Source organism: Anastrepha obliqua, chromosome 3, assembly GCF_027943255.1.
Source record: "Anastrepha obliqua isolate idAnaObli1 chromosome 3, idAnaObli1_1.0, whole genome shotgun sequence".
NCBI classification, from domain to species: Eukaryota; Metazoa; Arthropoda; class Insecta; order Diptera; family Tephritidae; genus Anastrepha; species Anastrepha obliqua.
Window position 1 is genome coordinate 29,469,699 of NC_072894.1, and position 14,737 is coordinate 29,484,435.

General features: G+C 38.9%; 1 protein-coding gene across 7 annotated transcripts in view; it reads left to right on the forward strand.

The window, feature by feature from the left end:
* LOC129240122 (axotactin) overlaps nt 1–14,737 on the forward strand; it is a 245,986-nt gene that overhangs the window by 167,175 nt on the left and 64,074 nt on the right. For all 7 annotated transcript variants that reach the window (XM_054875651.1, XM_054875649.1, XM_054875652.1 and 4 more), the window contains one exon: nt 7,154–7,765. In XM_054875651.1, coding sequence (XP_054731626.1) covers nt 7,154–7,765 — 612 coding nt within the window. The remainder of the gene's footprint in view (nt 1–7,153; nt 7,766–14,737) is intronic.

Consider the following 14,737-nt stretch of genomic DNA (forward strand, 5'->3'; position numbering starts at 1 on the left):
AACCGCTGCCGTGCTGCGCTATGTCTATGTTGTCGTAAAGCTCATACAGCTCATAAAGCTAATTGTTCTATCGCCTGCGATACTCGCGGTTGCTAAAGTGCAAAGGCCCAAAAATCGTCCGCAGAATCTTCCTCTCAAACATTCCAAGAGGCTCATCGGATGTTGTCATCGTCCAAGCACGGGCATAATCAGAACCTTATAAAGTGTTAGTTTTGTTCGTCGAAAGAGGACTTTACTACTCAATTACTTACTTAGTCTAAAATAGAACTTGTTGGCAAGAGAAATTTTCCGTTGGATTTCAAGGCTTGTATTGATATCGGTGTTAATACTAGTTCCTAGATAAACGAAGTCTCTTACAACCTCGAAGTCATTACTACCAACAGTGACGTGGGTGCCGATACGCGAATGCGCCAACTGTTTGCTTGATGGCAGCAGATACTTTGTCTTGTCCGTGTACACCATCAAACCCATTCGCTTCGCTTCTTTATCAGCTTAGAAAAGGCAGAACTAACAGCGCGATTGTTGAGGCCGATTATGTCAATAACATCGGCATACGCCAGCAATTGTAAAAAATTGTGTCTGTGCGATTAAATTCTGCGCAACGCACTATCTTTTCCAGCACCAGATTAAAGAAGTCACATTACTGACAGTCATCCTATCTGAAACCTCGTTTGGTATCAAGTGACTCGAAGAGGTCATTCCTAATTCTGACACCGAAATTCTAACCTTTGTGCAGAATGCAGTGCTGCGCAGTGCAAAGAATTCAAAAGGTATGGCCCACATCAGACTGCCATTCGGTTCTCAACCATTTTCAAGTCATCAGCTGATTCGCTGACGTAACAGGGGATATGACAGCGGGTTGTTTATAACAAAAGAATTGTATAATACTTATGGCAATTTCTAAAATATTATTATTTAAGTTCATAAGTTATTAAAAGAGAAAAATAGGGTCCACCCTAATGTATGTGCATACAAATCCTACGCAGCGACATATACATATACGTACGTATGTGTATACTTCCACCAACATATGCGTGTGTCAGTTTTATGGTCATTATTGCCAAAGATTAATGCTAATCGGATAAGCCTCAGCAGTGAGTAGCCGCAAAGGCGCAGAGTAGCAACGTACAGATTTGCAATAAAATTTTGTGTGGGTGGGAAAATTGAATATGTTCCTCCATCCTGTGCAGTTTAGCAGTTGAATTACCAAGTTAGAATAGCATGGAAAAAATTACGATACCAAATGGCCGATCCAGCGCTCTAAGCTTTCTGCGGCTGGCCAAGAAATTGATTCGCATTGATTTATAGCGATTTTAAATTAATGGAGAGCCACAGTTGCACTACACGCACTCGTACAAGGAACGCAGTGCCACATATGTGACATGCAGCATACGCGAGTACCGTTGCTAACATCTTATAAAAAAATTATTGGATACAGTTATGTGAATCATAAATATTGGATTGCGCTGAACGGAATTAAAATGCGCAATAGATATAATACATACAGGGTACGTGCGGTATTTGAAGACAACTGGAGAATGAAACTATTTAGCTTTTATTTTGAATAAAATTTAATGAAACTTCACGAATTTACATTATAACATTAACTTATTTTATATTTATAAAATCATTCAATAAAATTTCCATTAGCTGCATTAACCTCCACGATCCGGGTCTGGAAACGTTTGTAAGCGCGAATCAAAGGCTCCTTATTCATTTTGATCATAACGGTATTAATTGTAGCGTTCAAAGAAGAAATTATGTTATGGCGATGCTTATTGGTTTCACGCTCAACTACGCCCTATACGTAATTACCCAAGTGATTAAGGTCTGGGGAGTTAGGAGGCCATAAGTTGGGTGCTTTGTGGTTTTGGAAATTTTTAGTTATCCAATATTAGGTAGCCTTCGCTTTGTGTTGAGGAGCAGAGCCTTGCTGAAACATGTATGGACAGTCACCCCGTACACTATCAGTTCAGAGTTTTACTACTGTCTCCAGAATCTCGATATATGCAGCAGAAATCTTTGAGTGAAGACTTGTAGCGGAAACTTCGTATGCATGAAAACAAGAACTTCTGTAGGAATTATACATAGCCATTTGTCATTTCTAGGATTGATCTTTTGGTAAAAAAAAAAACCATATAATCTCAGGCGCTTCAAGGTGTTTAATTTTGTTTAGCAGGCATTTTGATCGGATAACTCGCGATATTCTCGTGTTTCCTCCAACATAAACTGTCTTCTGCGCATAACGCAGAACTTATGTCGGAAATTTTCAAGGACAACTTGACGGCTAAGGCACTCGATAGAGTTGAAGGGTCCTCGTCAATGGTCGTTTGAATAAATTCTGCAGATCGAAATGTGTCAAAACGTTCCTCGTGTTTTTTCCGCATTGCGAAGGACTCTGAAATGAAGACACCATTTTTTCAACTTTTATTTTTTTATTTTTCAACATAGTCCTCTTTTAGAAAGATACACTCCTCCGAACGCTTCTGCCATTTTCTAACCCCTCCAAAAAATAGGATTTGTTGAACTCTCAAAAATACGCCTCAGTTTTGGCGATGCCTTCCTCGTTTGAACTAATTTTTTCCCCCGGGAGCCATTTCTTCATGTTAGGGAACAAGAAACAGTCGCAGGGAGCGAGATCGGCTGAATATGTGAAGTGAGGCAGCGATTCATAATGCAATTCATACAGCTTGGCGGCGAATACTCCGTATGAAAGTGCTGGTGCGTTATCGTGATGAAACAGCACCTTCTTTTTCGCCAAATGCGACCCCATCTCCTTCAATTTTTTGTGAAATTGTAGAAAAAACGATCACTGTAGAAGTCCAGTGATCGTTCTTACTTTTTCTAAAAAATTCATGAGGTTGACACCGTTCACATTGCAAAAAATCGTTGCCGTGTCCTTCCCGGACGATGGGATTGTCTTCGCCTACTTTAGAGCAGATTCACCGGGATAAATCCATTGTTTATTTGTTGCTTAGTTTCTGGGGTGTAAAGGTGAATCCAGAAATGAAAATAATGAATCCAAAAATTTCTTCGGATCTCGCTTAAATTGCTCCAAACACTGCTTCGAAGTTAACAGCCGCATCCGCTTGTTCTTGCTTGTGAGCAATCGCGGCACCTATCGGTCCGACAATTTTTTCATCGCTAACTTATCATGTAAAATATCAACACACTTTTGACCTCTGTTACTTCGCGGACTTTCATTTCCTGATCAGCGAAAATCATGTCGTAGACTGTTTGAATGAATTTCTCGTTAGCCACGTCTGCCGGTCATCCTGGTCGTTCCTCATCAAAAACGGATGTTCGCCCACGTTTAAATTCGTTGAACCCATATCTAACTGTGGTCATAGATGCCGAAGCGTCTCCATAGACAGCATCCAACTTTGCTTTTATATACCTCGAAAGAATTTTTTCCATCCAAAAACAAAAAGCGAATTATCACGATCTTAGCGAAAATCACGAAATACGTCTTACTAGAATAGCTGGCAAATGAAAAATTTGCTTATCAATGTCTGCAATTTGTTTTGCCGTCGTTGGATTGATAGCAGCGCACGATGCTAACACCAACTTCCCTCAGGAACACATTGTGTCATCAAATACGGTTACTTATTGAACTGCCCTCGTATATACATGTCCTCAAATTTCGTACGCACCCTTTATGTGCTCATTAAAGAGTAAATCGTAAATTATAATCCATATTTAAATACTTTGATAAGCCAAAATAACCAAATTCATTTAAATTTAGTGAACTTGGATCTTTTTCGAAATTTTGTTCAAATTGAAGCATTAGCCTTCTTTCAATTCTTGCACGCCATTAAGATAGTTTTCGTGAATCATTAAAGTATGCCAATAAATCATTGAATGTTTGACATCCTAAAATATTTATGTGCAATAGTAGTCGCCATTAATCAGAGATTTAACCGCGCTCATAGAACTTGTGTTCTGGGCTAAAAGCTGATTCCGAATGCTTAAGACTGCATGTTAAGAAAATTGGCACTGCCTCCGATTTCTGAATGTCAGCATCATACTATTTTAGTTATGACACTAGTTATGACATTTCGACTTCTCACTACACCGACGTACGTCACTGTGCCATTATGACGTTTAAGATGCACCACCGCCATGATGGAGAGTTCGCATAATCCTTTTTTATTCTTATCCGTGCAACCTTAATTCAGTATGGAAATTTTAACACCTAATTAGAAAAGTAAAAGATATGATTGAAGATACGATTGACAGGTATTTTGCTAATAACCCGTTGAATATTTCTCCGCAAGGACGCCTTGTACAATGTGGAGATAGCGTAAAAATAAAAACTGCAATTTAAAAAAAATAATAGTAAACACTACTAAGTTAAAGTGTACTTTATTTCTGTATGGTTTTGGATTAAGGAGCTCTTGGATTTAGGATATTTATCTTACTAAAAGCTGAAAAAATCATAGCAAATTTAGGAAACACTACTAAATTAAAGCTTTACAAACAACAATGTCATTAAATATGGTTCAGTATACTTATAAAGAGCTCGGTAACTAGGCGAATGTAGATGCATTGTCAATATTCATAAAACAACATAAAATTATTCTATGGTTCGCATCGACCTTTTCTCAATTTTTAACTACCTTTTTAAAAACGGGATAAATTTATGCCTCTCTTTCTCTTACTTCCAAATGGCATCATTGGATTAAGTAGCATCCGAAATCAGTTGTCAAACTTTATACAACCTTTTATTATTGGCCCTGTTACTTTACTCATAGTGAATTTGATAATGTCAGCTGATTTTTGTGACGTTACACTAGTACAATAGTTAAGAAGTGTAACCAGATTACCATTTTCGTGACTTAATTTACCTTTTTTTTCTAGCCTCGGAGTTTTACCTCTTTCTTCATGACACTTTTCTAGCCTCTTCTAAATGACTATATTCCTAATTATGTAAAATATTATATATATTTTTTCTTAAATTAGTTAAAAACTCAGTTAGTTCCATTACTTTACTTTTTTATCATCTCTTCACACTACTGGCGATTTTTATAATTGTTGGTTTTTTATTTATTTTTTTTTCCATGCGCGTTGTGGTAGCGCACTACCCTCAAGTGGCCCTTTGAAACCGGGACAAGCCTGTTGTTTCGTCGACCTCCTCACCCCACGGGACAACCATGAAGCATAACATAGTGGGGGAAGGACGAATTAGTCGCCGGTCCTTCGTCGTAGTCTTTTGAGTGTCTTTCTTCATAGTCTCTGCTATGACATCGCATGCTGCCGTCCCTTTTCCCCTGCTTTGTAGCATGGATTGCACGAATTAATTTGGGTCATTCCGCCAAATATACTACGAAGCTTGAATCTAGAGCCATTAAAACGCTTATATTCGAGGAATACGTGGTGGACGTCTTCTATCGCGTTCACCCCACAGTATTCACAAGTGAAATTCGATTCGTGTTTGAATTTATGAAGGTATGCTTTGAATCATCCATGCTCGGTTAAAAATTGACTCAGATAAAAATCCACTTCTCCGTATTTTCTTTCAAATCAGATTCGCAAGTCTGGAATGCAGCGATGTGTCAGGCGGCCCTTCGTTGTGTTATTCCATTTTTGCTGCCAAGTTTGGGTACTAGTTTCCCGTGCTACGATGCGTTGCGTTTCACTCTCAGCTAATACTGTTGATGTTTATTCGTGCGTTAAGCTGCAATTAATGGTGCCGTAGCTGTAACCATAACCATAGCCGCAACATTACATCATTTGTCGATTAGTCATGCCATTACCATAAACAGCTGATATTGAAGTAGAATTAATTACAACGTTTGCATTTTGTCATAAAATCACCGATAATTTTAATTTTTCGACTTTCATTTCTAATATTCAAATTTTAGTTGCACATATCAAAACAAATATAAAATATTTCACAGCTGCTTACGATCACGGGGGAAAAACCAAAATTCAGTAAATACATACGACTACGGTTATGGTTATGGCGTTATGGTGGCGCACCTATAATCGTTTGCAGTGATGATGGTTGATCAGAACAGCCGATTGCTAGGTTCCGGTTATGGCTACAGTATGGCACTACTAATAGCAGCTTTATTTATGCGAGTGTTAAGCAGGCTACAGACGGGAAAAAATCGCTTGAAACTCATTTCGCCACACACGCGTGGATTTGTTGACGATTCTAGTTTCACGCTGTTCATTAAAAATTATTGCCATGTATGGTATTTATTTGTGCGAGAAAAGAAGCGCGGAGAGGTCGAGCAAAAAAAAAAGTCGTTCAATTTGGATACATGACTGGCTTAAAAGGCGACACATTTCTATCCTTATATTTATCGCGCTTACTTTTCCACAATGTAGGCTGACTTTGTGACTGACTGTCCGCTTATGTGCACACTTCGAAATTTCATTTAGAAAGTGTGAAAAAAAAAAATGTATTTCATCTCGCCTTTTAAACCAGTACTGCATCCAAATTGAACGATTTTTTCCCCTTTCTTGGAACTTGAAGAAGAGTTTTGAAAATTGGGTTGAAATAAAGTCAAAAATTGGTACCAATTTATTTTTTTTTTACAAAGTGAAGTACTTTTCGCAAAACTTCAATATGGCGAGTTTTCTTGATGGATTTAGTGAAAATGTACTTTAATAAATTTAGGAATAATAATTATAAAACTTTTTAAATGTAAATATAAAAAGAACTGAAACAAGTTTTAGGTTTTTTTTCTCATTTCCCCTTCACAATAAATCATTAAATATAAATTAACAATTTTTTATTTTAAATTAATATGCTATCCGAAATGAAAACATTTTCAGAAAGAGGATTGCGCACGGTGAATATAAATGTTTTCAAAAATTTACTAGGAGTTGAGGATTAAGAATATAAGTCCTCTCATAATTCCTCTAAAAGTCCCGTTAGTTTTTTGAGTGTTCACAATATTAAATTAGTGTGCCAAATCAAAATGTTTCTCCTGCTGCTTTCACCAAATTCCAGAGAATCAGTGCATTAAAACGATTACTGTACCTTCACTGCTGTATTTTGCAATAAAGATTCCATAATAATATCGAAATTTGCTGCCGACCTGCATTTTACAGCCAGCACTGTACATATATCTGTGAATAGTGCATTCATTTATTAGTAATAAAGCCACATTTCTTATCCTCACTCTTTTCCCATTTCCAGCTTTGGGCGGTGTCCTGCCCAATTGTCAAATCAAATGCGATGCTGAGCCGTGCAAAAATGGCGGGATATGCAAAGAGAATTTCGCCAAACAGGAATCAACGTGCGACTGTGAACATACCAGCTTTCTGGGTGAATTTTGTATGGAGGAGAAGGGTGCCGACTTTAGTGGCGAATCAACATTGTTGCGTAAATTCGAACTCACCGGCAAGGTGGACTATGTGCGCCTGCAATTGGCATTCTCATCTTTCGATTTGCGGCGTGCCAATCGTGTGATGTTGTTATTACAGCCGACTGGTGATCGTAGTTATTACCTGATGGTAGCCATTAACGCTGATGGTCATCTACTATTCGAAGAGGACCGTGAGGGCCCTGCAGTGGGTGCACATATCGATCGAAGTTTTTTGAATAATGCACGTCATTCCATTTACTACATACGCAATGGCAGCGATGCTACTCTGTATATTGACCGTGATAAGGTGGAATTGACAAAGGTACAGACACGTGCACCGGTGCCAACTAGTGACGTGGGCGGAAATCGAGTACAAATTGGTGGCATCAATACGACGGATGCGAGATTTGCTGTTTTCAAAAGTTATAGTGGGTGCCTATCGAGTAAGTAGACATTTGAATATTTGTATGTTTGTCATTAGTGTGTATGTGTATGTGTATGAATATAAATATATTTGGAAATGCATGAGTGAAAATATACTGCAAAATAGGAAAAATCCCGGAAGAGCTGATTCTGTGCAAGACATGCACTATCACGAACTAATTGAAACGACAGTTGAAGCTCTGTTTTGCTTTAGCAGCGCCCGATCTATACTGCTTATGACGAGACTGTAGAAGCAGAATAGTAAATCATGTTTAAGAAAAATCATTTGGTTTCTTGGATACGAAAAATTTAAGTTGTGTCTAGCTTTTCGTAGAACAAAGAGTTAAATTTCGGAGTATACATAGCTAATTTTACAGAAAGAATATAATAAAATATTAAAGATTGTTCAAAAGATATGTTTGGCTATTATTGATTCCGCGTGGCAACGTCGGAAAAATGCTATTACCAAATCCGATGTGATCACGAAATTCGTGAAGTTGGTATTATTGATTTCGCTTGAAACACAGCTTTGACAGTTTTTCGTAATAGATTTATACGAATGCTTTACTTTGGGTAAGAAAGACATAAAATAAATAAAAACAAATTAAATCGTGTAAAAATATATTTAAAAACAATTTTTTTAAGTGAACAAAATGTAAGGAAAATGGTTTATTGGTAAATGCTGAATAAGTTTAAACCTATTTTTTCAATAAATCTCGAACACCTACACACCATTTTCCATGTTGAACAATATGCCGACGGAACTGCCAGAATGAATTAAAATTCTTATAAATAAATGATGCGATTGGTAGCCAACTCAGCTAGAAAACGCAGAATGCGCTCTACAAAGCCCAGTGCTGTCACTCCACATCTATACCTTAGATCAACAAGTACCACATCAAGTACGTACTTAAACGCGCATTTGTCCAAGGGGAAGTTTTTAATGAAACTAAAAAAACGTGAATCCGACTTTTAATATTTTATGTATTGTTTTTTAATTTTTTAAATTTATATTTTCGCCCAAATTATAGGCCCTATTATCATCTTTCACCATTTTACGCTCTACTTGTAAAAACCTGTTTTGCATAGGCTCCTCGCCTACCAATAAAACTGTTGAAGAAGTGTACTCCATTGTAATTTTGAATATCGTTGTTTTATTTAATTACCTAAAATGACGAATTCTTTGTCAATAATTATCAACGATGGAAACAAAAATCATCTAAAATGCATTTAAAAAGTTGGTAGCAGTAATTTAACCATAGTTCAAGACGTTGGCAATACGAACTACGAAAGCGTCGCAATTTTTCCCCCCGAATTCGTATCGGGAGCTCCGTGCACGACGGGAGTTCGTTCGTAATACATAATAAGGCTAATAATAAAGTTAACAGAGTGAGCGATTGACAATATCTATAGTCTTGCGTCACCTAAAATTTACGACAACAAAAAGGTTTATGAATAGTTTTGTAAATAAATATCTACCTAATTTTTCCGGCAGATAGCTCAGTATGTAAGGTAAAAGAATACACCCGCGGGAAGGTATACTGAAATCCGGCAGGAGCGGAAGGGCCTCGGCTCAAAAGGCCTCGTATACCCTGAGTACCTCCAGCGGCAGGGCTGTAAAGCTCATCAGGATCGAGACCAGTAAGATCAGTCTAAGGGCTGGTAAAAGTAGTATTCTATCACCTCAGTACAGGAGGGTGACACCTCACCGCAAGGGCTGAGAGGTGTGGACACAGAAGGATATATGAGTAGAAAGAGGCAGCTGAAGGCCGCTATTGCAAATAACAAGAATGAAAAATGGGAGAAACCCCTGGCAGATCTAAATAGGGACCCCTGGGAACTTGGGTACGAGAATATGGTGATGAAACTGGGAACCAGGATACCTACACCGGAACTAAGCTCGAGCGCAATGAGCTACATCGTAAAAGAACGAATTCAGAGAAGGCATTGAAAGTCAAATAAACCAATACTCACCTGTGAGCAATTTCAATTAGCTGCGAGCAGGCTCAAAAACAACAAGGTACTACCAGGACCAGATGGAGTACCCACAGAAGTCCTCAAGTATATCCCAAAAATGCACCACAAGTTTTGCTGGACATGCACAACGCCTGTCTAAGAGAGAGAATTTTCCAAGAAATCTGAAAAAAGCAGCAGCTCGTACTAATAAGCAAGAGGAAAGGCAACCTGAACCTCCCATCAGTATATCGGTCATTATGTATGCTCGACACAGCAGAGCAGCTCCTTGAAATAGTTAATCAAACCACGACTGGCTGTAGCCATACATAAGCATGGCTTTAGACGGGGAAAGTCTAGAATAGGAGCAATCGAAACTATCATAAACAGGATAGGACAGTATACAATCCAGAAACTTAGTCCTCCGTGCCATCTTAGATGCTAAGCTTCAAAATTCCGGCATACCTACAGCGCATTATGAAAAATTACTTAGGAGACCGCAAACTCGTCTATCAAACCTCAGAGGATTCTCGCTGTCGTCAGACGTCACTTTCGGAGCGGCACAAGGATAAATTCTCGGTCCCAAATTGCGGAACATTAGTTATGACAATGGCATCCCTACTCAGTAGGCTGATGGCAAACATAGGCGGTCCAAACCAAAGGAAACGGAAAATAATGTCGCCTACCACGCTCACCATTTTCTTATATGAGCTGAGCTGTGAACAAATGCGCTAAAGGTAAATCACCGATGCAAACTGTTAGCATCGGCACAACGAACGGCAGCCCTGAGAGTTGTGTTCGTCTACCGCACAGTATCAGGGCCAGCTGTTCAAGTAATAAGCGGCCCAATACCGATAGGCTTACGAGCTTTTGAAAGGAAAAAGTTATGGGCATTAAAGAAAGAGAGAATGGGAGAAAGAGTTATCAAACCTGCAGCGCGCGAAATAACAGATGAAACGCTAAGGCTAATGCCAAGATCGCTGGATTAATGAAACGCGCGGCAGATGGACGGCTAGATTAATAAAAGACGTTGATACTTGGTGCCGCCGAAGATGACGCTGAACACACATTCTTCCAATGCATGCGTTGAGAGCAAGACCGTCCAACGCTGGAGAATGCACTCGGTCTCACAGCCACTGAAAATGTAATCGACAAGATGCTAAGTAGCAAGGAAACGTAGGAGATAATCAGTGGTTTCGCGGAAAAAGAGCGCGACCTGGATGCAGGCACTTAGACATCGACCTTTGTAACGAGAAAAATGGAACGCCCCTCTGAAGTTATCCAGCAAGGGCGACGACGGCAGCTTTGAAGATGGATTAGGCATTTTAAACCTCCTCATTCGCAGAACAAAAAAAAAATTCCGATTTTTAAAGTTATTGCTTTGTGTTCAATTAAATGAAGGAAAAAATTATAACTAATTTTATAAGATTTTTGTGAAAAATAAATTCATCTGTCTATCTATAGCGTATTTAAAACGCTATTAAGAAAACAATTTATTTCTGCTTTAAGTCAGCTTAAACTATAGGGTTTTCCGAGGTGTTATTTTGATATTCAAAGAAAAATCCTATTTTTTAATATACATGATCGGATGTTTATTTCATTATAAAGAAGAAGATATGCCGTTAATAGTTGAAAATAACATCAGGCAAATGACCACCACGACTACACTTACAGGGCAATATCCTTTCATGCAATTTTCCACAACCGAATTGCAAAGTGACTGCCCTATGCCCTCGATAGCCTCACGAATTCCATCTTTGATGTCTTGAATCGACCCTGGGCTGTTGGCGTAGACCTTCTCTTTCACGTGGTTCCAAAGAAAAATTTACAAGGTGTTAAATCACAAGATCTCGGTGGCCAATTGTGATCACCTCTTCGAGAGATAACACGGTCCGGAAACTTTTGTGTGGCACGTACCGCCGTCTTGTTGAAAACAAACGTTGTCCAGATCAATACCATCCAATTCCGGCCATAAAAAATCGTAAATTATCTCTCGATAGCGCAATCTATTCACCAATAACACCTATTATTGGAAAACCCTATACGTAAACGCACATGGGTGTATTAACATTGGCGCATATGTATGAGTATGTATGTATGTGCGTTCACAGGTGCTGTCAAAAGGCCGAGTATAAATTTGTCGGCAATGCGCTATTAATTCTTAAAGCTTCGCTAAACTCTTGACGAAGGTTCACTTGACAGACTCAAGTCGGTCGTTGCGCAGCTGTCTCACTGTGGCACTCACTCGTCTGTGCATAGGTCTGTTGAGCCATGACCGCTTTTCACTACATTTTCTCTGCAAAATGCAATGTGGTTGTGAGTGTTGTTGGTACTTGATATCCATTTACGCACATAGACATGCCAACAAAACAACCACTTCACGAGCTCAACAACGCGTATTGCTTCACTTCATTGCGGTGAAAAGTGGAAGTGAATGAAAACAAATACGTACATGGACGCATTCATAAGTGTGCGTTAGGGTATCCCGCAGAGAAAACAGAGAGATGAAATAAATTTATACATTTTGCCAAACACAAATGAGATATAGTGCGAACACAAATTTAAATTCAGCAGTGATTAGACAATGCGTAAGTTTTTTCTTTTTTTTTTTTTGCATTTCTGCCTTTACTTTATTTCAGCGAAAAACTCGATATAATTCACTGTTCACACTGGCCCTTAAAACCCCAAATTTTGCTAAGCTCTTCAAACAAAACTGCTCCATTTCGATTTTGAGTGTGAAGGACTCCATATAGCGAAATTTCGTTTAAAAATATCTACATTAACAGCTTTGTAAGCAAATTTTCAGCGAATGGTTTATGTTCTACTTTCAAAATAATCTACTTCGTCGTGCCATAAATTCTGTGATAAATTTTAGAATGCATACGGCGTGAACAAATTCGCAGAAAAAAGTTCCGTTATATTTGCTTTTGTTCGTATGCATTATCTACTCATCAATTATACTCAGTTTCGTGACAAATCTCGCTAATTAAGTAGGGAGTAGGGAGCTAAGGAAAATCCCATTTACTAAAGTGATAAAAGTGCAAGTGAGATTTACGAATTGCTGAAAAAACTTAATATTTTGAGAGTGTTTGCTTACCGTACGATCAATAGTTTTTCCCAAACGTCTGAAGTGAGAGCCAAAAAAGAAGTGGTCTTCCTTGCTGGTTCGAACCAGTGCAGCCATAAAAACGGTTCGAGAAAGGATTCGCGGGAATCCCCTTAGAAAGTAGAAAAACAAGTCCAGAGAAATGAATGTGTCGATCAGATCCATGTCAAGACTAATTAGAGATGATCTCCACATGAAAGTATTTCGTCGCTCAACTGGTCATCTTTTGACAATACGCATGAAGAAAATTAGACTCGTCAAATGCAAGTAACTTCTTTGGTAGCACGCGGTCAATAGCCATGAAAATATTCTTTTCACAGATGAGAAAATTTCACGGTTGAAGAAGTTTTTAATAAGCAAAGAGACAAAATTTTAGCCCAAACTTCTAAAGACGCAAAAAATGTTGTTCTAAGAGTTTAGGCTTTTCACAAATTTTAGCACAATTTTGGGTCTCTTGTTCCAAAGATTGCATGGAGATACTACGGTACCACCAAGGTGATGAAGTCTTTGTCTGCCTAGTGCAGGACATTCACAAAGCACTTGTTCTGAGCTTTCTTTGTCTATTTCGCAAAAGCTGCAGACCAATGTCTGCTTCTACTTCTCTTCATTTCTGCGAAAAAGAGGTTCAGACCGGGGCAGATGTGTACCAGAAGGAGGCTCGTGGTGAGGCAGTTGAGCAGTACTCTTTTCAGTGGAGAGCGTTGGATCTTCCAGCAAGATTCCGCTCTAGCCCATAAGGCAAAAACCACCCATCAGTAGCGAAAAACGATATTCCTGGGTTCATAGCCGCAGACGATTGAACGTGTAGATCCATTGAGCCACAGTTTGTGGTCAGAATTAGAGAACATGGCCTGTCGAAGACCTCACAGGAATTTCGATAGTCTCAAACAATCTTTGGTTCGAGCAGCGACGTCAATATCCATGGAAACCGTGCGTATTGCAATAGCTAAATGGCCTAATCGTCTGAAGAGTTGTGTAAAATTGGTAAATGCTGACCTATTCAAGAAGCGATTAACCATTGTTGTGGAAAACATATGGAGAGGCAGTTCTGTATGTGCTGCAGCGACAGCAAAGCGCGCGCTCATGGCCTTAGACTGCCCTCCAACCACTGCAAGGGTAGTCCTGTTGAGTCCTGTAAATCCAGGCTGAACTATGTCGGTAGGCATAATATCCGAATGCTAACATGGGTCCCGGGACACGTGGGTATCGGGGGTAACGAGATCTCTGACTTTTTATGGGCTCTGAGGTCAACCTCTTTAGCCTGGAGGCTGCAGATAGACAAAACTGATTTTACCTGTCATTTCCGGCCGTATGTCGCAGAATCTCCTGCAGAAGGGACTGTAGGCAGCTAGTTGGATTGATAGCGAGCCACTTCCTATGGGCGAATCACATGGAAAAGGTTGGCATCTCAAGCAGTGCACTCTGCCCAGCATGTGGAGAAGAGGATGAGACGACGGATCACTTTCTGTGCGTCTGCCCGGACTTCGCCCGAATCAGGCTTAAGGTCTTTAGCACTGATGTTTTAAGAAGCGACCACCTTGGCTCCTTGGCACCACAAAATCCTACTCAGATTTCTTCGAAGGACGGAGAAAATTAACAAGGGTTGCAGTACAATGGACTTAATGGTGTCTGAGTGCTGTATTTGCTAGTCTGTCCCGACAAAAAAAAACAAAGGGTGACTATTTCGAATGAAAATATTTTTTTTTTTTTAATATTTACATCATTAAATAAAACTAACTTCAGTAAAAAAGTATTAATAATTAATAATTTCATATCCACAACGGACTTAACTTGTAACAGAACTTATGACAGGACTCAGTGCATACATACATATTTTACTCATAGTGAATTTTTAATGGAACATAGTTTTTCGTTCTTAATTGTATAATAATTTGTGAGGAAAACAAATTAGTTTTCCTAAATTTTCTTCAAA